The sequence below is a fragment of the Ursus americanus genome, chromosome 26, assembly GCF_024610735.1.
Source record: "Ursus americanus isolate L20-20 chromosome 26, mUrsAme1.1.p, whole genome shotgun sequence".
In the NCBI taxonomy this organism is placed as follows: Eukaryota; Metazoa; Chordata; class Mammalia; order Carnivora; family Ursidae; genus Ursus; species Ursus americanus.
The window spans coordinates 11,582,958-11,608,610 of NC_142152.1; the positions used below are offsets into that span (position 1 = coordinate 11,582,958).

General features: G+C 43.1%; 2 protein-coding genes across 2 annotated transcripts; one reads left to right on the forward strand and one right to left on the reverse strand.

The window, feature by feature from the left end:
* Nucleotides 1-686: 686 nt before the first annotated feature.
* On the forward strand, nt 687-16,412 carry CHURC1 (churchill domain containing 1). The gene is made up of 4 exons (XM_045810584.2): nt 687-839; nt 5,666-5,801; nt 7,223-7,293; nt 13,979-16,412. The coding sequence occupies exons 1-4, from the start codon at nt 720-722 to the stop codon at nt 14,069-14,071; spliced, it is 420 nt and encodes a 139-aa protein (XP_045666540.1). The 5' UTR covers nt 687-719; the 3' UTR covers nt 14,072-16,412.
* A 3,364-nt stretch (nt 16,413-19,776) lies between these two features.
* On the reverse strand, nt 19,777-23,222 carry GPX2 (glutathione peroxidase 2). The gene is made up of 2 exons (XM_045810583.2): nt 22,714-23,222; nt 19,777-20,453 (listed from the first exon to the last, which is right to left on the reverse strand). The coding sequence occupies exons 1-2, from the start codon at nt 22,933-22,935 to the stop codon at nt 20,103-20,105; spliced, it is 573 nt and encodes a 190-aa protein (XP_045666539.1). The 5' UTR covers nt 22,936-23,222; the 3' UTR covers nt 19,777-20,102.
* Between the last annotated feature and the right edge of the window lie 2,431 nt (nt 23,223-25,653).

Genomic DNA, 25,653 nt, shown 5'->3' on the forward strand with positions numbered 1-25,653 from the left:
AGACAGGTTGTTCAGAAACACAAAGACAGATTTTGGATATTCGTATTCAGGTTCATTATGTTACTGTGAAAAGTAAGATGCTTTCAATACGGAGGAAAAGGAAAAGGCAGAGTTCCAACCACAAGTATTTTCAGCCCCTGCAGGATCGACCTGGTCATTTTCTATTTGCATAGTGTGTGCCTGTCCCGGAGGTGCTTCTGTGACACAGAAACACGTTTCCCACCGCTAATGGGATAAATAATGGTCATTTATTATTAACATTTTAAGAGTTCTTTTTGGGAGTTTTAGGAGATTCTCTGCAGAGCTGTAAGTGCCTCTTCCCCGACACTTCGGTTATTGCTTATTCACCTGTTGAGAGCTGATTTATCACTATCACCGATATGATGTTGTATATAAATCATTATAATTTCAACTTTATGTACGGAGTAAGCCGAGGAAGAGAAACAATTCCCTTTCTTGTGTGTTGTGACTCGCCTTTCTGTCAGCCCAGACTCAGGAGGGCGCCTGTAGGAACTCTGCTCCGTGGGAGCTCCCTTTCGCTTTCCCGCCACAGGCTCCACGGTCCCGCCCTTCTTCCTCCTTAGGTTTCCCAAGTCCCACTCCGGGGCCCGGCGTCGTTGCCTAGGAGACCAGGCGCTGCCCGAACAACAGTGGCTAACGGGCGGAGACTTCGCGTAAGTTCCGAGAGCAAATACTCCAGAGCCGAGTACTTCGGGCGCATGCGGCAACCTTCCCTTTGCTCTCGCGAGGTTTCGTCTTCCCGGAAGCGCTGGAGGACCGTCTTCGTGAACGGCGTCGGGATGTGTGGGGGCTGTGTGGAGAAGGAGTATCCCAACCGGGTGAGCGAGTGGGCGCTGAGAACTTCTCGCTCCCTTGGCCCGTGGCCAGCCCCTGGGACTTCTCGTGGCCCCGGCTGGCCTTCCCTGAGAGGCCGGGTGTAGGCCGACCCAGCCGCTCTGCCCATTCCAGTGACCCGGTAGCTGTATTTAGGCACTTGGCGGGGGTGGCCTGTGGCCGTCCGTTCCGCCGGTCCCCGCCCTGGCGGCTGACATCAGCGGTCACCCCGCTTCTCTCGAGCTCCAGGGGACAACCAAGGAAACCCCATCACCACCAACAATCCAGTACGACGCCAGAGGGACACGCTTTCCACCCCTCCCACACACACACTCCTGGTTTCATTCTCAAGCTTGATTTGGTGAAATTCACTTTTCTTACTGAATTCTAGCTCTGGAAGGGACTTCTGAGGCCATATGTTATAACCCAGATTTGCAGATGAAACTATTGCCCAGAGAGGGGAAATCATCACTTGCCCAAGTTCATAATTCTCTTAAGAGGAGAGCCAAGGCCAGAATTCAGGTTTCCTGGCTGTTACTTTTTGAAAAATCTCGTCTCCTCTCAAGCTCGGGAGGTTGCCGAAGCTTGTTTACTCTCATTCATTCCAGGTATACTTACTGAACATTTATGTGTGCAGCTAGATTACTTTGCTAGGCCAGAAAGGGATACCAAAGAAGAAATCTGCAGCTTTCATTGTATCTGAGGAGTATGTGATTAACAAAAAATGAGTAGTACAGTTCATAAATGCTGTTCAAGTTCAGAGAAAGGGGAGAGAAATAGCGCTGTTCTCCCAAAAGGAAGGTGGACTTCATTTGGGACTTGAAGGCTAGTTGTGACTAGGGTAGAAAAGAAGGAAAGGAGGAGCCAGAGGTTTGGGGAATATGACAAGAACAAGGATTCTTGTAATGGTTGGGAGGTAGGAAATCTATAGTTTCTGTCTCTTAATATCCTAATACGTAGTTTTTGGGGAAGGATATATAACGAGAACACTCATGGTACAACCTCCTTGGAAAAAGGTTTAGCATTATCAAATGAAAATATGCATATGAATGACCCAGCAGTTCCCATTCTAGAGAAATAAATGCATTACATATGTTCCTGGAGACTTGTATAAGAATGCTCACAACAGCATTATTTGTAGTGGTACACTGGAAAAGTGTGATGCAGTCATAGAATGGAATGAATGAATAATGAAAGTGAATTAATTAGAGCAGTGGTTCTCAACTAGGTGAGATTTTGCCTCCCCAGGGACACTTAGTACTATCTGTAGACATTTTTAGTTGTCACAGCTGGGGGTACTACTGACATCTTGTAGGTAGAGGCATTATACTGTATATTTATGTTTCATATACTTTATTGTGTTTTATTTCATGCTTTTTTAAAAGTGTAAAATTTTTTTATGAATCCAATAATGAACACTGCACGTTTCAGAGACCACACGAGGGAGGTGTTTGTAGCAAAGAGTATTAAAGAGATTGGGTTGGATTCTTAAGAATTGACCTAACTAATCAAAAGACTTAAAAGTTGTATTAAGTTTAGATTCTACACTTTAGGCATTGGGCATCCATCAAGAAAATTGAATAGGTAAATAATTCTGAAATCTGTTATTTAGGAGAATGGAATCTTATGGCTGTATATTGAGGTTATGGTAGGGGGGGAAATAGAAAAGGGAGAGCCCTACAGAGTATTTGGGGAGCCATGGTAATAGTAGTGTAGGCATGAGATAACGAAGACCTCCTGTCAAGGAGAGAATTACTAGAACTCAGCCAATTTAATGGAGGGAGGAGCATAGATGATCTTAGGGTTTTCAATCTAGGCAGTTGGGAAATTGGAAATATCATTACAAAAATTGGAGGCATATGGGAGAAAGAACGAAAATTGGGGTGCACATGGTCAGGTTGTTTTTATCATGTTTCATCTAAGATTGAGAATGTAACATCCAAGAAGTCAAGTGAAAATACAAGATTGCATGCAGTTTAGGTGTGAAATTCAACCAGATGAGTTAGTGGAATAAAAGTGTCAAAATAGAAAGGATTTGTTTTCTTGGGAAAAGAATATGGAGAATCAAGCAGGATCAAGGACTGAGCTTCAAGGAATAATTTGGAAACTGAAAATAAAGTATAAGAAGAAGAATAGAGAAAAGGATTGAGGTGATGGGGAAACCAGAAAAGTGCCTTTCATTGGCACTTTTTTCTGACTTAATTCTGTTCTAAAATAATTAAAGGGCTGTCATTCTGGAATTTCAGAAGGCAGATTTAGAAATCATTAGTGGGTGGATGTTATTGGTTGTAGGCTTTGAATCAGAACAAAACTTTCTAACAGATTTTCAAAAGTGGAATGGGCAACCCTTGGAGAAATTGAACTCTCTTTCTGTTGTTCAGGAGGGACAGACCATTTGAAATCTGAAAGGTCCTTCCAACTCTTGGAGTTTTCGAAGTCATGCGATATTTCTGAGGGCAGTAAGAACAGAAGCCACTTTGAGCTTAGCAAAGGAAAGGACAATAAGATGATAGTAGCAAGTATAGCGTACTCATCCAAAAAATTGTTGGAGAAAAATAATGGATTAGCATGTCAAGAAGTTCTAAGTGCGGAATGAGTAGGTAATAAATATTTATCTTTGGTTTCGTAAAATTTTCTAGAGATTTGTGGTAGATATTTTTCATAGACGAAATACTAGTCTTAGAAGACAAACACAAATAGTGAAAGAAAAAGTTTGATAAATTGGACTTCATAAGAATCAAAACTAACTGCTCTTCAAAAGACATTATTTAAAAAACGGCACGCCAGTAATAGGGAGAACATATTTGTAATACAAATCTGACAGAGGATTTGTATCTAAGATATATAAAGAACTCTTACAACTCAATAGTAGCTCTTACAACTAGATAAGATAACCTAACTTTCAAAAAATGGTCAAAAGACTTGACTAGACACTCCACAAAAGAAGGTACTGTGTAGGCACCATGAAAAGATGCTGAATGTTACTAGTCATGAGGGAAATACAAATTAAAAACTACTGTGAGATACCACATGATTAATATGGCTAGATAAGAAAAGACACAGTACCTCAAGTTGGTGAGGATGTGGAGCAACTGGAACTCACAGTGCTGGTGGGAAGAGAAAATGGAAAACTAATGGGCAGTTATGACGTTTATATGGACCGTATTTTTACCATCTGACTCAGCAACTCCACTTCAAGTGTTTACTGAAGAGAAAGATATATGTTTCCACAAGACTTACTGAATCTTTGTAGCTGCTTTATTCATAATAGCCCCAAACTGAAAAAGACCCAAAAGTCTCAACATGAATCCATGCTGTTTGGCAATGAAAAGCAATGAGCTACCAGTACAACAACATAGGTGACTAATATGGACAGAGCAGGAGAAACTGGATGCAGAAGAGTATACCTCATGGTCCTATTTGTATAAAATTTTATAACAGGCAAATCTAATATCTAGAGATAGTAATCAGATCAAGGGGTGCCTGAGGCGAGATAGGGGTTGGAGATAGTCTGCAAAGCCTGAAGACTGTCCTAGGAAGATAGAAATTTTTATATCTTGGTTGGGATAGTGATTACCTTGATACACATATCTGTTAAAAGTCATTCACCTATACGCTTACAGTGTGTGGATTTTATTGTATAGAAGCTGTACTTCAGTGATGTTTATTTTTAAGAAAATCAAAGCAAAGCACCTGTTCTTAATAGCTGGAAATTTATACTTTAACCCTAAGGCCGTTTTCCCCCTTTAATAGTTATGTTGATGTGCCTGTGATTTAGTATCTCCCAACTACATAGATGGATTTCCTCGCTTCCACCCACCCCGGCCTCCAGAGTTAATCTCTACCTTAATATATAGCATCAAGGAGTCACTCAAAAGGGAGAGGTTAACTGTGGTGCTGGGAATCCAGGAAGGCTTCACTGTGGCATCACTTAAAGCTGGTCTTCCTGATAGTTCATAAGCTCCTTGGAGGAAGAAAGAGGTGACTCATTCTCTGATCCTTCACTTGCTCTTGCACAGTATCAGACACATAGCTGCATCGGAGAAATGTTGCTTGGACTGGTTTTTAGTCACATGGACTGTTAAAAATACTCTCTGTATTGGTCAGAAATGAGGTTGAGTTAGATTCTTTATAAAATGACTTTCTGAACAGTTATTAGTAAGCCTTCAGCAAAGACCTCCCTTGAGCTAGGAGCATAAGGTGTTTACAGTTTCTTCGTGAGGAAGCAAATCCCTTTCTCTTTTGAGTGCCATGGTGTCAGTCTGATGAATTGCAGAGCTTATCTTCTCTGCCTGAATCACACATACCCTAAAGGACTGGCATCTGTAGAGATGAGAGTTTATTCTTGTTTGCTTATCTCGTGTTATTTTTTAAGGCATCAGAAAATGCTATTTCAGTAATTAACTGAGCATCACACTGTATAAGATCGTTTTTATCATTAGTTCAGTATTTCCATTTTGATTGAATTTTCATTCTGGTTTTATGCTATGCCTCATTGAATATTGTTGGCTATTAGATTTTTCTCATTTTTCCTTTTCACATTTTATATTATTAAAGCTTCATTAAGTTTCTAAATATCCATTTGCATTTAGTCCTCTCAAACACAGTTGCAGTCCTCGGAGACTTACAGCTTTAACACCGCTTCAGTTTTCTTTGCCGTAAATAGCACTTCTAAAGGAAAGCTAGTAATTTCCAAAATTACTTGGTGCAGACTTCAAGCAAGTAAATTCTAGCCATGTTTTTTTGCCTTTAGAAATTTTTAGTCTATTAATTATTTTCACTAAGGGTTTTAAAATAGGAGAAAATTAAATTCCTATTTTTAATATTTTAGGGTAACATCTGCCTGGAGAATGGATCTTTCTTGCTGAACTTTACAGGCTGTGCAGTGTGCAGTAAGCGGGATTTTATGCTGATCACAAACAAATCTTTGAAAGAGGAAGATGGAGAAGAAATAGTTACCTATGATCGTAAGTAGACTTTTTTTTTTCCCGCAAGTCTGGTAGCAGATACTGGCTTTTGAAAGCTGATAGTGTTGTACCTACTGATATGTTGTGTTTTATGAGGCCTGTTTCAATATTGTATTGCAACAGAGTTGCTAGTTTGGTTTTTAAGAGGAAAACAGAGATGATGCTAGCATCATCAGACTCTGCATAAGTGACTTTTGGAGATAACTGAAGCTTATGATTCAGGCACCATTTTTTGTTTATTTTTAAAGTCTTTATGCCTTCTGAAATGAGAGATTTTTTTTTTTTAACCTTCGGGTCATTCATGTGAGTTTTCTTTTTTTATTATAGTCTAATACAGTGATGTTCTCCAACAGCTACCGAAGTGTTTAGGGCTCTTTGCTGCCATGCTAAATGACCCTGGGATGTTATGGTTTTTTTAGTCTTGTTTCTGCTCTCATAGCTTTTTTTGTTTTCTATCTCATCGTCTGTCTGTTGTTTCTTTTGCTGTGCTACCTTCATCTGCTGCTCCTCATCCTCAGCACTGGGGAACTAAATAAATAAACTGAGGTTGGCATTCTAAGAATTTTTATGAGTAAATTAAGTATATGTACATTTTAGTTGCCAGGTATGGTGAAAAGAAATTAAACTGTTCACACCCCCTTTTGCATGTTTCCTGGTTCTTTGGTATGTTCTGAATATATGAGGAATAGATGTGCAAATAATGATATTTTTAAAAAGGAATATGAAGGACACTAAGCCTTTAGAATTGAGTCAGACTATTGAAAATATTCTAAAGTAGAACAATCTTTTTCTTTATTTTAGTCATAACCCTTTAAACTCTGTTTTAAAGAGGTAGTAGGATATAGTGGTTACGAGCAAGGGCTCTGGAGCCAGAATGAATGGGTTTGAATTCTGTTTCCAACACTTCCTACCTCAGTAGTCTTGCTAATTACTTAACGGTGGTGTGGCTTTGTTTCTTTATCCTTAAAAAGGTGATAACAATAGTATCTGCTTCTCTGGGTTTTGAGAAGATTAAGTAAACAGATAAAAACTATTTAAAACAGTAAGCACTCAGCACTCAATAAATCATAGTTATTATATGTTTTTACTAGAGTCTTTTGTTACTATTAAATTCACTTTAATGTCTAGCATTGGCTTTTTATTTATGATTGTTTTTAGTAGCACAGTGTCTCTAAGTCCTGAGAATGGGAATTAATATATGCCTGTTAAATGTCTGAGTTGAGGCCCTTCGTTATGTAGCATTGCTATGTGATGGATTTTGGATTTCTTATCAAGGCAGATATTATAATGGGTTTCCCGCTGCTGTGTTAAATATATCAGTTAAGAGTCTTTTAAAGCAATACCATGCTGAAAATAGAAATTTTTCTGTCTTAAGGTACATTCCAAGGCTTAATTATTTAAGTCTCCCTCTGTTTCGGCAGATCTGTGTAAGAATTGTCATCACGTAATAGCCCGGCACGAGTACACATTCAGTATCATGGATGAATTTCAGGTAAATGTATCAATGTGGTCTGTTATTGTGGGGAAGGGGGAATAATAAAAGTACTTTTGTAAATCTAGATATAGTTTTAATAAGTGAAGTACTAGTAAATATAAAAAAGGAGACCATCCTTCTCTTCTACTTGTGTATGTTAAGAGAGACACTTTAGACGTGAGTATATCTGTTCAAATCTGTCTCCATAAGAGTCACAAATCAAAATGCATGCCTTACAAGTAATATCGCAGGCCTGTCATGTTTGTTTATAAAGAACAGCACATTGTGGCTTCTTCTGAGGTTACAGCTGTGCCTGTTTTTTCTCTATCCAGTTATGTAATTGCACAGTTGTTGGTTTTATAAGTGTTGGCTTGCCCACTGCCCCCATGCTTGCTGAGCATGGAAATTTTGATAAGGAGGTTATCTTTGTCTTCCCCCACAGGCATGTAGAGTTGAGCAACTCTGTAGTCTCAGTTGTGGTAAGGCATTTTAATATAACTCACTAAGTAAAGTGACAGGGTGGGTGTATCAAGGTTGGAGGAAAGAAGCTGGACCGCCATAAGGGTAGAGAGTAAGTACTTATAAGGACGAAGCCCTGTACAATCATGAGAGCACGTGAAGAATTGTACGGAAGGCTACTGTATGCCTGAGTTGTTGATGATTCACAGATCTGATGGTCAGGAAGAAAAGCTGGACAGTGGGGCGGAGCCAAGGGTAAACTGGAAACCATAAGGACACACTGGAACCTCTGACTGTCCCTTACTGCCTCCATTTTCAAGCTTTCAGATTGAGTTACTTGCTTAGAGTGAACTGTGTATTCATCTATAGGATATAAATATCAGGTTGGAGCTTTTCACAGGCAGGGGAGTTTTTTTAAGTCCTTCAAATTTGGGTAGGATTTTAATGAGAAAAAAATAATAATCTTCCATAACAGAATCTGACAATGTAACCGCTCTCGTTCATTCGTATTTTAGTGTAGAAGAGAGTATTCACCTGTGAGAATCTGGTCTGATATGTTGTGGTTCATCTGTAAAACATCTTGACCACATCTTCTCAGCATCCAAAAATTATGCCTCAAAAAATGTTTAAATGTTATATGTAACAAGGCAAAATCCAGATTTCAGTGAATGAGTAGTGGCCAAATAGGGGAGGGAGCTTATCATGGGCTTAAAGGAGCAGCTCTGTCCTTTCATGAGAGGAAAGGAGGGCTTATAGCCATTTTGCAGAAGCTTCTGAAGCCCCTGGGAGCTTTTTAGAGCCCTAAATGGATGTTAAGATTGCCCTAATTAAGCCATTGTCTATCACTGCCATGAAAGCAAAGTCTAGCTGATTTTCCTTTATGACTGAACATAGCCATCTTCAAAGCTGCCCCAGAAATGACTGTGGGGTAGGAAGAAGAAGATAAAGGAAGATGGCTGGTATTCACAATGCCTAGCCAGTAAAATTCTCTTGCAAAAAAACCCAACTCTTAAACTGGCCTCTCCACCTCCTCTTCTCTCTCAACATCTGCTTCCCCCCACCTGTATTCTGTATCCTACCATCAGATTCATTTCCTGAAAGTGATATTTTAGACGACCGCTTTGGCCTTTCCATAGCTCATTTTAGCTACAGTGTAATATATCTGAGCTCCTCATTTCAGGGTTCTTACGGGGCTGGCCACCTTCCCTTTCTCTTCTTTCCCACTAGTCTCTTTGGCTCACCACGCATAGCATTGTCCAACCTCAGACTCTTCCCTCTGTCCCAGTAGAGAGGAAAATTTTTATTCCTTTCTAAGGCTACCCTTTCTGCATTTCCTCACCAATCTGCTCTCTACCCAGCATATTCTTTGTCTCCCTGGGATTTAAAATATTTCTTACAGTAAATATACTTGATTCTTCTTTGGTTAAAAAATAAGTTAAAAATCCTTTCATTTCACTCACCTACCTCTGTGATTCATCTTCTAATCATCTCTGTCCTTCCTTTTGCTTCTTTACTTGAGTAGGTCTTTACTCTATTTTCCTTATTTCCCTGTGCTCCTCTTAACCACCTGCAAACTGGTTTTCATTTTCACTTTGCTAAAACTATTCTCTCAGAGGTCTCCTATAATGTAGCCAAATGCTGTGACCTTGCCTCAGTTCTTAGCTCTTTTAGTGTCTCTCCTGGGTCTGGTTTTGTCAACCATTGTGGTTTTTGAAGGATTTCTTCCCGTGAGGTCCATAGGGCCAGACTTTTTTCTTTCTTTTGAAATCATTCTGAGTCCTCTTATGCTTTTTCCCTGGTTTCCTTTCCTATTGTTGCCTAACTGATTTTTCCCCTGAGCTTTGGTCTCTGGTCTGGAACCTTCTCTTTACTTTCTCAAATAGTGAGCACGCATACACTCAGGCTCACCTGAAACCTATCAGCTGTCTCCCAAATGTCCTTCTTTGATGCTAACACTCTGCCTGCCCTCCTTTCTTCCTTTGTTTCTCTTGCCTTTTTTGGCCCTTGCTGCCACATGTCATGTCAAGGACCATACCCACTCAAACCTAAATTACTACAGCAGCTCCCAAACTCTAGTTCTACGCACTGCCGTCAAATTAATCTTGCTCAAATATATCATCCTGCTGATCTCGCTGCTCCATGTGGGAAATGTTTGCCCTTTCCCTCTCACTGTCCTTATTCCTGCTTTTTCCCTGACTTGACTAGTCCCTTTCTCTACCTTCAGGTCAACTAAATCTTACTTCTTTCAAGCAGAACTTAAATTCTGTCTCCTGCTTGCTCTTGATAGTCCAGCCCATACTGCTTTCCCCCTTTCCTTATACCGACAGCGGGCCCTGACTCATGTTAGTAGCCACTTGGGAACTTCCTTCTCAGCCCCACGGGCACAAGAACTCTTTGTTCTCAGCTTCAGCAGTCTACTTCCTCATTCCCACCCTGCCCCAGCACCTGTTTCACTCCAGCAATAGTTCAGGTTCAAGGTGGGATTCCCCACATTGGTAATGTTTCGTTTTAAATGTCTTATGGGCGAAAGTAGGCAGAATAGTGTTTTAACCTCCACCACCCAGCTTCAGTTTGCTTTACTTTGTATCTCACCATTCCCACATCGCCCTACAGGATTATTTTGAATCAAATCCCAAATATATCACTACTTCTGTAAATATTTCAGTACATATCTCTAAAAGATAAGAATTCTGTTTTTAAAATAACCATAATATCATTGTTAAAGTGAGATTTTCCGATGGCACAAGTAGGGGGGGAAGACAGAAGTACAGAGTTTGAACAGAAAATGCATTATAAATGATTACTGGTGTCCTTTATTTTTTATATCACCCTAAAAGCCATTGAAAGGACTATGTGTTTGCCTCAGGAAACAAAAGGGGAACTGTGAGACTGCCTTCTCTTCCTCTGTGGACTAGGGAAGGAGAGGAGTTGGGGTCAGAATTAATAGGTAGTAATAGAAGAAGAGGGCCATGGGCCCCTCAGAATAAAGCAAAGGATCTGGCCTTCCCAAAGGTGATTCCACACACTCCTCCCTTCCTTCCAGATCTCTATCCCTGTGCTTTGCCCAGGTGGAGACTTTGAGGGTTTCCATGAATGACTTGAGGGGGGTTTTTTATCCTCCCAACTTGGCGAGTTTTGATAAGAGGTGTCCTGATCCTGGCAGCACGGGGGGATGTGTTCCTGGCATTCCAAGTTAGAATTCTAGATTTTCCCACAGAAGCACTGCTATGTATGTTTAGATTCTATGGTACTTACACAGTATGAGTTTGAAAGACTCCCTGGAATTTCCTGGCAACCTAACTGCTGTGTACAACATTGCTACTATGGGAAACTGCTTTTGAAATCCAAATAATTGACTTACATTGAAACTTGGATTCCAGACCAACTATAAATTAAAGATTTCAGGTGTAATTGGTCTTACTTATTTCATAACCTTTCCAGAATATACCATGTGTTAAGTTTTTTTCTTGCTCTCAAGTTAGATTGTAAATTTTGAAAGGTCAGACCTTGTCCTTGCCTTCTCTTATGTCTGCCAGTGCACCTAGCTTATTGCAAAGCATTTAGGCACTTAATAAAAACTTGTCAATGGATAGATTGGGTGAAAACTCAGATGTTTGTCTCGCTTCACACATTTTTCTGTTTTGACTATTGTTTTCTTCTTCATTTCCAGTGAAAGGTTCACATCCTACTGGTAATGTCTGGCAGGTGAAAGCAGAAGTATTTGAGAGCAGTAAAAGACCTAGAGGGTGGATTTTTATTTCATTGTTTTAGAAAGATTTCTTTATTTTGGGGGGGAGGGGCAGAGGGAAAGAATCTTGAAGCCGACTCCCTGATGAGTGCAGAGCCCTGGCCTGGGGCTCAATGTCATGACCCTGAGACCATAACCTGAGCCAAAACCAAGAGTCAGACACTCAACTGATTGAGTCACCCAGATGCCCCTATTTCATTTTTTAATTTATGAGACCCGTATTTGTTCTTTGAGCTTTAGCCCCTATTTATCCCTATTGTGTGTGTAGAGTAGACCTTGAAATTAAGTGTGGTCTCTAAGAAACAATCTTTCTTTTGCCACAAGTAAGCTCCCCTGCTGAACTCACTCATACGAAACAGAAATGCACTTGCCTGGGTTCTGAGTCTCTGAACCATAGTCATTGTTTATCTCTGTGACCCTCTCTCTAGTGACTGTTCAGACCCATGAAACACAAACTGCCTTGACTGACCAATTCCCAGACAGCTAACAATCTCAGTTTGAAGTGTGGAAATACTAGTAGATTTGGCATTAGGTTTGTTTTCCTAAAGAAGATAAGAAAGTTTTTAAGCAAAAGCTTGAAAGGAAATATGTGTGTGTAGTTTATGATCTATATTAAATATTCTAGAAGGGGAGGACTATAAAAACAGGACTTTGCCCTAGGAGTTTTCCCTAAAACAAAGCTTCTTCTGTCACCAGCCTGGACATTTTTTAAAATTTTAATTCCAGTATCAGGAACATACAATGTTACAGTAGTTTCAGGTGTACAAGATAGTGACTTAACCCTTCTCTACAACACTTGGTGCTTATCACGGCAAGTGCCCTCCTTAATCTCCATCCCCTATTTCCCCCATCCCCCTGCCCACCTCCCCTCTGGTAACCATCATTTTGTTCTCTATAGTTAAGAGTCTGTTTCTTGGTTTGTGTCTCTCTCTCTTCCTTTGCTCATTTGTTTCGTTTCTTAAATTCCACATGAGTGAAATCATATGGTGTTTGTCTTTCTCTGACTGACTGACTTCACTTAGCATGATATACTCTAGGTCCCTTCATGTCATTGCAGATGGCAAGATTTCGTTCTTTTTTTTTTTTTTAAATCAGCCTGGACATTTGTTAAGCCCAAGAAACATAAACTCCTGAAGTAGATCAAATTCCAGACAGCTAGCTGTCTAAATATGAGGCATGATGAGTGGATTTAACTTAATTGTTTCTTTTCTTGGAGTAGATAAAAATAGTTGTTTTAGTTTGGGATCTTTCTTTCTTTCATTTTAAAAAATCATTTCTGTTGCTTAGTAGTCTTAAATAATCTAGAAAGAAGCAACTTTAAGAATAGGAATTTGTCCTTAGGGGTCCACACTCAATTTGCTTCACTCCTTTATTTTATTTTAATTTTTTAAGATTTTATTTATTTATTTATTTGTGTGAGAGAGAGAGTGAGCACAAGCAGGGGGAGTGGCAGAGGGAGAGGGAAAAGGAGGCTTCCTGTTGAACAGGGAGCCCGATGCAGGACTTGATCCCAGGATCATGACCTGAAGGCAGATGCTTAACCGACTGAGCCACCCAGGTGCCCTGCCTCACTACTTTAAATAGCAGCACTAGGGCACCTGGGTGGCTGTCAGTTGAGCTCTTGGTTTCGACTCAGGTCATGATCTCAGGGTCGTGAGATTGAGCACCCCTACTCCCCCCACCCCATGGGGCTCCATGCTGAGTGTGGAGCCTACTTAAGATTTTCCCTCTCCCTCTCACCCTCCTCACCCCAATCCCCCCCCACTAACTCTCTCTCTCTCAGTTAATTAAATAGCAGTACTAATTAAGCCCAATATGTGTTTGGATTTTTTTTTTTAAAGATTTTATTTATTTATTTGACAGAGATAGAGACAGCCAGCGAGAGAGGGAACACAAGCAGGGGGAGTAGGAGAGGAAGAAGCAGGCTCATAGCCTTATAGCGGAGGAGCCTGATGTGGGGCTCGATCCCATAACGCCGGGATCACGCCCTGAGCCGAAGGCAGACGCTTAACCGCTGTGCCACCCAGGCGCCCCTGGATTTTTTTTAAGAGAGGGAAGGTGGGAAGGGGCAGAGGGAGAGGGAGAGACTCCTAAGCAGTCTCCACGCCCAGCATGGTACCCGATGTGGGGCTCCATCTCATGACCGCAAGATCGTGACCTGAGCCGAAATCAAGAGTCAGACGCTTAACTGACCAAGCCACCCAAGCGCCCCTAGCCCAGTATGTGTTTTATGTCCAAGAAATAGCCATGCATTTCCAAGATGACATTCTTGTATACACAGTAAATAGAGCATCAGCATGTGTTCAACTTACATAAACAAGAGACTCTAGGATACGCAGAATAAACCTAAGACATCCCTGATAGGTATTGAAGAAATCGATCTAATGTGCAGAAGAAATATCCATTTCCATTTATAGAGAATAGCTTTACCAGAGTAAGTTCTGAAGGTCTTTCTCCCTGTTCCTCAATGTAATTATGCACTTTATCTTGTTCTAGGAGTACACCATGCTGTGTCTGTTATGTGGCAAAGCTGAAGATACTATCAGTATTCTCCCTGATGACCCTCGACAAATGACTCTGTTATTCTAAGGATCCTTCTGCAGTTCTGTAGTAACTATGTTGTGTTGGGTTACAGTACAGCAAAGCAAGCCTCATGGTTTGTCTTCCTTCATTTATAATGGAAATTATTTTGCATATTTTTTTCTGCTTAGACTTAACTATCCTTTGAAAGAAAAAGTAATTTAGGGGATTAGGTTCTTCTGCTGAGCTCTTCTGCTAAAGTTCCCAGTTCACATCAGAATGAAGAATCTCTGTTAGAAGCTGTGTGGCTGGAAAATAAAACTAGAATGGGAGCACACCTAATGCTCAGGTCTTGGTGCCAATAAAAGGAGCCAGGGCTCCTTGGAGAAATGATTGACTCTAGGACTGGGGCAGTAAATATACAAGATGAGCTCGGAGCATTTTATGCCACAAGGAAAGTGCCCAAAAAACCCCCCAAAATCCCCATAAAACACAATGATTGGGAGTATGGCAAAAGGACAAAAGAGCCAGCTGAAGGAGCTCCCAGTGACTGAAGTTGGAATAGTTTCAGCAACAAAATAAAGGAGTATTGAATTATAACCCAAACATTAAATATCCATGAGCCCTTACTGATATAAATAAGTGATTGAATAAATAAAGACATAGATTGGAAGGATAGACATGCAGAAGAATTTCAAATAATACATGTAGATATTCCCCACTCCTTAAGGGTGGGTTATGCATAGCAACTTCCTTCCAAAGAGGAGAGGAGAGTACGCCAAGGGAGAAGAGTAACTTTAAGTGGAAAAACCTGACAAACACTAGCTCAACCAAGTGACCACGGTTAACATCCTCAATGATAATCCTATCGATAATAGCATGTACTCTTGATATGATGTGGTGAAAGGGTACTTTACCTTTATGCTCTTCCTTCCCTAGACCCATAACCCCACTCTAATCATGAGAAAAACATCAGAGGAATCCAAGTTGAGGGCCAGCCTGCAGAATAACTGACCAATACTCCACAAAATTGTCAAGGCCATAAAGACAAGTCTGGGAAACTCGCACAGCCAAAAAGAGTGTAAAGAAACGTGACAACTAAATTGAACAGAGTGTCCCGGGACAGAAAAAGGACGTTTGGTTAAAACTAGCAAAATCTGAGTCAAGTGGGGACTTTAATTAATATAAGTAAATAGAATGATTTCAACTGCTGTAAAGAGGTCTTAGAATATCTCACCTTGTATAGTTGAAAGAACACTGGCTTGGGTGTCGGAAACCCTGGCATTTAGGTCTCTCTGCCATTTGGTAGCAGGATAACCATTAAGCAAAGCATACCTCTGGTCTTTATTGTCCCATTTCTATTAGATTGGGCTAAAAAAAGTTGATATTTTACTTCCTTCACAGTATTGTTAGAAGATCCAAATAAGCATATAAAGTACTGTATACAATGAGATGGCTTTTGGTTAGTTCTTCTCATTCTAGGACCAAAATTTAAAGGATCAGACATAAGAAACAAAATTGTTTCCTCTTCATATCTAAGAAATTAGAAAATTCTAAACTAAAGCTTTGCTCATAAGGGAAAAAAGTGAGTCAAGTGTTCATTGTTGATCCCAGGGAAGTTTTGTTACATAACAGGAATAATAATAATAATAATAATAATAATAATAATAATAATAATACTGAGGTTTATTGAGTCTTTACTATGTGCCAAGGCCTTTTTAAACACTTACTTCGTCCTCATTAACAATGCCATGAAGTAGGTACTATTGTTATCCCAATTTTAGAGCCAAAGAAATTAAAGCACAAAGAGGTTAAGGAACTTAGGTCACACAACTAGTATAGTGACTCCGTCTCAACACAACTGTTCATGACACATGAAGTATAAGGGTCTGGCAAGGTAAGGAAGAAGTTGAAAATGTCGGCGACAGCACCCTAAGGAATCTAGGCATGTCAGACTAAGACTTGTTATTCAGAAAAGTTAAGTCACCTGTTCCTTAGGGATCAGTTGCATTATTCCTGGAAAATGTTTCCCACTTTTCTGCGAATCTATATCTGACCTGCTGAGGAAATCGTTTGGTGAAATGGATCCAGAAAGCAGAGAAAATGCTTCATTACTTTAAATAGCAGCACTAAGCCCATTATAGCCTCTGAATTGTCCCTTCTTGGAGTTTGCTAATGCTTCCAACTTAGTCATTTGGAGCTCAGGAGTATGATTTTATAAGCCCCAACTGATATCCTCATCTATTACAGGCTGTATAATTATCTGTTTTGGACTATATATTACAAAACTTAAAACATGAGATCCTATCCATATTTGCCATTATTAAACTAACTTTGTGCTGTGTTTTGTGATACTTTATTTTCTAAAATTCTTCTATGGATCTAATCAAATAAAGACCTTTTGAACCCAGTTATACTGAATCCATATTTTTCTGTTCAGATAAAGGGGAGCCAGGCAAAAATATCAGTTTTCTTTACTTCCCTTCTGGAGATACAGGAAAGAAAAGGAATCATCTATAGATGTAATTGGGAAAGTAATTGGGCTTGTCCTAGCACCTCATTCTTTGTCTGCTTGCTCTATGATGTATAGATCTGGAGTCTGTATACTTAAGCTCTTGGAGTCAGAGCTCAACGTGTTTGTTTTGTTATTTTAGCTGGCCCAGTCTTTCTCAAATGATCTTGGCTTCTAATACTAATTAATTGATATATGATATATTGTGGGCACAACCAGATATGGTTTGTTACTTAGCAGTAATTACTAAGAAGTATATGTTCCCTGTTCTTTATCAAGGTATCAAGAATTCTTTGTTTCATTCCTCTTTTTTTTGTGTGTGAGCAAGGTTAAGTTACTTCACTGAATTTGAGGCTCTCAGTTTCAGTTGTGTGTTTCTCGACCGTAGTACAGTCTCTATTGTGAGATACAGTATGGTTGAATAGAGAGGAAACCAACAGACTTAGGTCTAAAATTAGCTTTGCCACCTGCTCGTGTTGGGATATTAGGCAAGTAACTTATATGCACCTCGGTTCTTCAATGGAACAATAGAAATAATCATGCCTCCTGCAGAGTTTTTAAATCAAATGATGTAAGTGAAAATGTTTTTAAGTTGTGCAGTGCCGTGTACAGGCAGCTAACAGTGGTCTTTCTGAAGGAACTCTGAGATAGAGGCACTATTGTGTTGTATTTAAGAGTGCAGGCTTTGGGCCATCTGCCTGGCTCAGTTAAGCATCTGACTCTTGCTTTCAGCTCAGATCATATCTCAGGGTTGTGGGATCAAGCCCCATGTTGGGCTCTGTGCTCTGCTGGAGATTCTCTCCCTCTCCCTCTGCCTTACCACACCCCCAAATAAATAAATAAATAAATCTTAAAAAAAAAAAAAAAAGAGTACAGGCTTTATAGTTGACTGACCTGAGTTTAACTTTCACCTCTGCTACTTGGAGCCCTTCGTCCTTGGCAGGTCTTCTTCACTTACCTTCTCTTTAAACAGAAAAATTTCTCATAGGGTCAGTATGAGAATTAAGTAACCTAATATATATAAAGTACTTATGCAGTGTGTGAGTGTAGTAAATATTTCATAAATGATAGTTTGGATGACAGTTGTAATGGTGATTATAAGAAATCAGATGTGAAATCACCGATTAGATTTTGGCCCAGTGTTTCTTAAACTAAGGAGATTTAGCTGTGGGAACATAGTCATGGAAATAATAAATTTCAGTCTGTGTACCTTGGTTCCCTACAATCATTTACCCCAAGCTTTATTTTTTTGTTCGAGCCCTCAGAGAAGTGATTGTCTCTGTCCCTCCTCTAAATCCAGTGGCATTATCTCAGCTCTCGGGGAAAGCTTGTTTGTGAGACACCTTCCTACTTCCTGAGTGCCCCTGGGGAAATGTGATGAAAAGATTGAAAGTGGGTGATGATATTAAACTTTGCCATATCTTGTTTATGACCATATGCTGATACTTCTGAGGATGGAAAAGGAGACAAACGAGATGAAGAATAAAGGAAACAGTTTCTCACGTCTCTTCATCTTAACAACAGCACAACTAAAGATTCAGTAAGAACGAGATGTCCTTGTAAAAGAAGTTCCTCCAGTCCTGCCTTCCCTGTTCCCTCCTGAGCCAGACTGGTTAGGTCCCTTCTGAAGCATGTAGCATTCTCCCTGCCCAAGTGGGGAGCCCTTTTCCTAGCTTTATGGCCCTTACTGACTCTCTGCAAAATCACTTATACTGTTAATTCCTGATCCTTTGGGAATCTTTAAATAATTCCTTCAACTCGAGCCTCATGGGAAAGAGCCAACACGTTGTACTGGCGTATCAGCCCTAAATTGCCTGTGGCATAATGCCAACATCAGGACAGCTGCTCTGTTATTAGACATAGCAACAGCCTTTAGCACTATGGAGATGTTGAACAAATCATGCTGGTAGCATCCAGTATGAAATCTTTATTTCATTTCTTCGGAGAAGCGATTTGACTTTGTAGTTATTACTCTAAAATCAGTGCTTGGTCCTGCCCTCCAAAACCCACACCCCAGCTGTTGGCTTTAAGAGCAGGCATCTTCAAAGGCTTGAGTTTTCGAGAGTCAATTTAAGGGTAGCCTTCATTTAGCAGAAGGCCCTGCAAAAGGGTGCCAGGGGATTCCCACTATAATGCTCAGGTTACCCCTTTTGAAATAAAGCACCGCGGATGGCATAGCTTTAGTTGAAGGTCAGGGAGGATCCTTAACCTCTATTCCACATTGACTTCTCAGATGATGCAGGTGCTTGGAAGACAGTTATGGGAACACACAGGAAAGGGATCTCCCCTCAGCATTGGGGTTCGTAAGTTCGTGTCCAGTTTGGAGAACTGTCTCTTGAGGGCTTCAATGAAGAAAGTAAAATATTCCAACTAGTGGTCAAAGAAGGAAAGGTGAAGTGAGCAGTTTCCAGGAAAAGGTTTGTGAGGCAAAGTGACAGGGCAGTGGCCTCTCAGCAGGTGTCTCTTCCAGAACATGATAGGATCTGGCCTTGGTGGTGTTGGTGCCTTTGGAGTATGCCTGTACTAGCTGAGGAATCTGGGTCACCGTCCTTACAAAGCCATTTGGCAGAACAGAGAAGAGCTGTCCTGTTGGCAGGTTATGAACAGTCAGACTGTCTAAAGGGAGGCCCTCTTCCATTCCCACCCTCATGGGAGAAAAAATGAAATCAGTCATTCATGCCTACAACTGGTCTGTCTTGTGCCTGGATCTGTGAACATGTGAGTCTGAGGAAGACAAGAGTAGCATGTGAACTGTGAAAAGGACGGAGTCAGTCTAGCAAAGGATCAAAAACAAATGTGACTCAGCAAGGTGATCAGGAAAATAAGTACTCTTCGTGTTCCCAGGAGCTGCACCCTCCATACCCTTGCTGTCAGTTAAAGTTGACCAAATTTATGTCACAGCAACGTCTCAAAGTGTAGGTAATGCTTGGCTGGCCCAGTACTTACAGTGATAGTGACATCTTCCTGATTGAAGTCCTCTAACGAACCCCCCAGTACTCTCCACTGAAAGGCCCGCTGTCTTTTCCTCTCCTTTACCTCCCGTTACCACCCCCTCCCCCGCCACCTTCCGTTCTCGGATTTAATAATACAATTCACACTTCCGGCGACTGCACCTGCCACCACAGACCCTGGCCAGAGGCTGAACAGTCATTGGGGTGTCCCCCTGATCAGAGCCTCCCTCTATCAAGCCTTTGTGTGCTGCCAGCTCTCTGTCCCACCTGCGGTTTTGTACCATCCCTCTACGCTCCGTCAAGGAAGAAGACACAGAGAGCCTGGCCATTTGCATGCCTGCCCTTTATTGGATGCATCTAGCAGCGTGGCTCTAAGCCCTTCACACTTCTCAGACACCGCCCACACAGTTTAGGGAGGCGCCATCATTCTGCGAAGGCCCAGAGCCACCCAAATCTTGGAGCTCCAAGTGGAATCACCAACCCGAAGGTGGGGGAGGGAAGGGCGACAGGCGGACTGGAAGGGCAAGGCTCTTCGAGGGGAGGCTTTGGTCCAGCAGGGTCTCCTGCGGGCACACTGGACCCTAAGGAAAGATAGCAGGGCTGGATGGAGTAGATCTGCGTGCTGAGCCGCTCGGGCCTATATGGCAACTTTGAGGAGGCGCTTGATGTCAGGCTCGATGTTGATGGTAGGGAAGGTGCGGCTGTAGCGGCGGAAGGGCTCCCCCTCCGGCCCAATAAGGAACTTCTCAAAGTTCCAGGCCACATCGGAGCGGCGCACCGGGCTCCAAATGACGAACTTGGGATCGGTCATGAGGGAAAACGGGTCATCATAAGGGTAGGGGAGCTTGTCTTTCAGGTAGGCGAAGACAGGATGCTCGTTCTGACCGTTCACCTCACACTTTTGGACAAGGGTAAAGGTAGGCTGGAATCCACCCCCGGGGCGGACATACTTGAGACTGTTCAGGATCTCCTCATTCTGACAGTTCTCCTGGGGGAGGAAAGAGACACAGAACATGGAAGAGGGAAGGCGGAAATGAAGGATCCACAAAAATCTTGCACCCTCCTGTACTCCCTTCCCAGGATCATTCTCTTCTACGTAGCGCCCCCCACCCCCACTCTATTCTTTCTCTTTCCTTCTTCACTAGCTTTGTCCTACTCTTGACTTGGAGATTCCTCACGCACAGCTATTGTTTGATGGTTTGCTAGGCCATTCCTGAAAATTCTTGCAGTTCCTAGCCAGGCTGTTCTTACAGTGAATGACTTAGCACTTTCGAACTGCTGAACGACCCTGAACAGTTCTTAGGGTATCTGTCTGAAACTTCAAGCAACCTTGAGCTCAGGGCAGTAGAAAGAAAGGAAAAGGAGGCTTAGGTGATGCCACCTAGAACTCTCCCTTCCATTGCTCCCCCCCACACACACTCACACTCCCACACGCGTCCAGCCAAACCTTCCCTTTCCCTCTGCCCTGATTTTGCCTCTGTTGCTTCTAATTACATGTGAGTGTTGAGTATAGCCTCTGTCTCTATCCTGCTCATTTTCTCAAGCTAAGGGTGATAAGTTGGAGATAATAGTGGACGTACCCTAAGTGGAATTGCTCGGTGACCGACAGGGATGTACTCAACCGGGTAGGGTGTTCAGGGTTCTGGAACAGGCCAGGCCGTAGGAAAGTTAAGTGCGGGCTTGAGGGTTAAAGTTTGTAAATGTGTAGTTATCATTCCGTTTACTTCCGGACTGCTCTTGCAAGACTTCTCACGCTCACTCGCTGGACTCAGCTTTGAAGGCTTCAGCTCTGAGCCTGTTACCTGTCCACCCCCCGCCCCATCCCTGTCCTGGCCCCACTCGGCATTCCCCACCCCTGACAACCCCCAAAGGCCCATGGAAACCCTTATTTTCCACCCCTCCCCCTGGGTCTAAGAGTCCGATATCTCCCTGTGGGAGAAAGTTCTTGCCTCTGACCTACTAGAACCAATCAGTACAGTCAGTTCCAGGCCATCATGACACCTTGAGCCCAAAGGTGATCGCTATTAGACTCCTTATCTCTTAATGCAAATGGCCGGCCGGCTACCAGCAGGTTACGGATTCCCTCCAGCCACTAGCTAGCCTGAAGTGATGGTGTAAGGGTGGAGGCAACTCTGGGGCCAAAGAGACACCCCTAAAGATGTTTTGCCCTTTCCCTCTCCAGCCCTGGCCAAGCCTAGAAACAGACTGAGACAGGGAAAGAACGATGACAGCAGTGATGGTCTGGGCTCAGGTTTGTCACAGCCAATAACACTTCAGCCTTCCTGCTGTATGTCGGCTAATCAAGTCCTTGCCTTCACGCCACTGTGAATTGAACTGAGGGGGTAATAATTAGAGGGTTCACTTGAGGACATTCTGCCTGCTGGTACTGTTAAAATGATAAGTGAAAATAGAGGAATCCCTAAAAGACAACTTGAGGTGTGTGGGCTGAAGATCTAAAACTTGACCCAGTAATCAGAGACAGAGATTTGATCCCCAAATGGGACACACACACACACACACACACACACACCAAAAAAGAAAAAGAAAAAAGAAAAAAAATCAGAGACAGAGAGGTGCATGTGACACCCACAGGAGACCCGTGCACATTGCACACCCTCAGCTTTCCACCAAATCACTCTCCACTCGGCTGATTTAAAACAAAGTCCTTCAACCTAAATAATACAGTTGCTTTTGCTTTCACTTGCATATTACTTTATATTTTTAAAGTTATTTTTGTATCTCTTACCCTCTGAACCTCACAATTATCCTATAAGTGGCGTTATCCCCTCCCCACCCATTTACAGATGAAGAAACTAAAACAGAAAAATCAAGTGACTCTTCCTAGGGCACAGAGCCGTGGAACAGCAGAACCGCGTCTAGCTAGAACTCAGGTCTCCTGGGTCAGCTCAAACCTGGTTTGATTGTTGATCTTCTATTTCCTCCACTTATCCGCTCCGCGGGTATTTACCAAGTGCCTTCTCGACAGTGGAGGGAAAAGCAGACCCGGTACCAGCCTTTGTGGAGCATATGGGAAGACAATAAACAACAACCCCCCCCCCCCCCGGCGCTGAAGCACAGACAGAACTTCGCATGCTTCCTCTGGGTAGTCACCTGTACCCACAGACCGGGATTAACAAAATGTACCTACGATTCCAGACGCTCCGACACACGGTCCCTCTCCCCCTCCCCGTAGCCTACCAAAGCTTCAGCAACCCAGCTCCTCGGGTACGCGACAAGGCACCCCTCACCTGATGTCCAAATTGGTTGCAAGGGAAGCCAAGAACCACCAGGCGCCTGGGAAAACGGCATTGCAGCTCGTTGAGCTGGGTGAAGTCCCGGGTGGTCGTGCCTCAGAGCGAGGCCACGTTCTCAATCAGCACGGCCCTGCCTCGGAACGTATTGAAATCTACCTTCTCCCCGTCCAGGCTGATGGCACTGAGGTCGTAGAAGGACTTGGCTATGTAAGCCATGGTGAAGGGGCAGAGTGAGGCCTGCAGAATGGTGGAGCCGACTTCAGGGTCTGTTAAAGGGGTGGGGAGGAAGGAGGAGCCTGGAAGGACAGGCAGGGTTTCACAGTGGGGCTCTGAGCACCCCCAGGATGACTTAGCAAAAACAGTCACCCACCTGTAGGAGTTTCCACAAGGAGGTGCCTCCTCCTATTTACAGACTCTGAACAAAGCCGCCTGCCTGCCCCACCCCGCTGGCAACCTGGGAAGGGCCAATTTGATATCTATGTGCAAATATGAATAATTCACTACTTGCAGGAAACTGGAGCCCCAAAGGTCAAACGGGGAGGAAAAAAGGGAGGGAGGGATGCCGGATTGACTCTGACTTGCCGCAGCAAGTCGTTCTCGCTTGGCACAGACATTTCTTGTCGGCTGAAGGCCAAGCCCTGAACTGCGCGATTGAGAGGTCAGGGTCTGCCAAGATCTGAAAATGAGGAAGAGAAATGGGGTGAATGTCCCCTTAACTCAGACCGTAAACTAAATATACATAGGCCTGTGCACATCGCTTTCTTTGGCTGTTGTTTTCCACAAACACACAATCAAAGGGATCCTTAGGAGGACAGTCTGATTTTCTAGAAATAATGACTTTTAGTGGTCAGCATGTGCCAGGCTGAAGAGCTAAAGTTTGTCATGAAGAGTCTTTCAGGGAGTGATGTTGCTTCTGCTGGAGAGCACCTTTGCTCTTGCCCCCTGCATGGCACCGACTCCTACACTACGTCCCCCACTCTGCCTCCACAGGCTCGCGAGGAGGCCATCAGTGGTGGCCGGGGCGATGGTGAGGAGTCACAGAGCAGGTGGGTAACTCCCAGGACATGAGCCACACCTGCCTCGTCTCAGACAAAGGCTCAGTCCCAAAGACTTCTCCCAGCAGGCTTGTGCTGCCCATTACCCTCCCCTCCCCGAAGGAAGGGTTCAGGGAGTCAAAGCTGTTATGGTTCTAAACCCAGCGGAGCCGCCCAGGTTTTCAGCACCAGCCACAGAACGTACTGCAGGATGTCTGAGGATGTAAGCGAAGGCCTAGGGCTTCACTTCATTATTCCAAGCACCCACCCGCTCAATAAATCCGATTTTTAAAAAAATGTCTAGACTTCACCATCAGAAAGACTGGCATTTAGGCTTGACCTGGCTTTGGGATTTTTGGAGTGTTACTTCAGTAACAATGCAAATGTTTACTCGAGAGTGTTTTCGCGGGTACACATCCATTGGGAACTCTCTTCTAGAACAAAGAATAAGCAAGGCTTGGGAGCAGCTGGTATTGAGAATCTGATTTGCTGAGAAGATGGAGGAACTACTCACCAGGGAGTGCCCAGCTTTTCTGTCTTTTGTAACCTGTTCTGTGGCTGTTCATAGCACGTCAGAACCCATGTCCCCACTGGCTGCTCCCTCAAAACAAGCCTCCATGACTCGAGTGGGAATGGAATCTTTGGCCATTAAAAGAGGTGGCAGGAAATGCAGTATGAAGTATGTTCCCTGATGAGACCGGGTAGAGTTCCTAGAAACAGCCAATAAATGTCCCTACCAGGCCACTGCATCAGAAGAACTTGGCCCTGCCAGTGGGCTGAACCTCAACGTGACCTTGCCAGACTTACCTGCATGCCCAGAGCTTCCCCAGGACTCCCAGGCATCTGGACACCTCATATTGGCTGCCCTTCTGGGCCTCTGTCCAGGAAGACCATGGAATTCCTGAGCTGGGGGCTCATGGGGGCTCCCTCTTCCTCAGGGACACACATCCCTTTTCTCCAAGAACAACTTAGGACCCTCTGTCATGCAGGCTCTCACCTTTCACGATTGAATAAAACTGATGGGCTCTCTTAAAGCACCTTTGTCTCCAACTTTACCTCAAACTGTCCCACTTTCCAGAAGCTTATTACTTCGGACATGCACTAACAGGTGTGTGATTCCCATGGCTTTCCACAGGGACAGTGGTTCTGGAAACTGCACTGGCTTAGTAGGCAACAAGTCTAGGTAGGTGGTTCTCCACTCTGGCTACAGATGACAATTGCTTATCGAGATTTTTCTAAAGAGAGATGCTAAAGCTTTTCGCTCCAGAGATTTCAGTTCTGATGTTTCTGGCCAGGACTCTGCCGCTGCTACTCGTGGCCCTTAGGCACCTCTCCGTAATCACCCTCCTTATCTCCCACAGAGATGATTGTTAGGATGGAAGAGATGAAGTATTGCAAGTTCTCCATAAACTGTAAAGTGCAGGTTAAGATCTTAGGCTACCATTGCCCGTCTTGTTTGACTCTTTCCTTCTTCATCTATCCTGACTCCCATTTTCTGCCTCTTCCGTCAACTCTGTGCCCCAAAGTATAGTATTTGGCACCCCCAGGCCCCCGAGATAACAGTTTTCCTTACTTCGCTGGAGTACCCAGTCGCAGGGCTAGGACAAACTTCTGAAAGATTTAATCCCTCCTGGTGCCTTCAGGGAGACCTGTTCCTGTTCCATCTCAGACGGATGAGAACCTTCTTGGCTTTAAAGACTCCCTCAGACACAGGTATCCGGCATCCTGCCGGTGACGCCGTCTTCTTTCTGTACTTGTAGGCCCGCTGCAGAGCGCCGGGGGCTTTGCTGGGGCTCCCCTGCAGGTGGCGTTGGGAAAGGTCCAGTAAGGAAGGTGACAGCCTTGATGCTTCTGTTGTGATTCTCCTGCTGTTGCTTTCTAAGGTTCTGGAGCCTCTTCT

Coding starts and splice junctions, on each gene's coding strand:
- CHURC1 (XM_045810584.2), top strand. CDS start 720: ATGCGGCAACCTTCCCTTTGCTCTCGCGAGGTTTCGTCTTCCCGGAAG. Junction 840..5,665: donor AGAAGGAGTATCCCAACCGG/GTGAGCGAGTGG, acceptor TTAATATTTTAG/GGTAACATCTGCCTGGAGAA. Junction 5,802..7,222: donor AGAAATAGTTACCTATGATC/GTAAGTAGACTT, acceptor CTGTTTCGGCAG/ATCTGTGTAAGAATTGTCAT.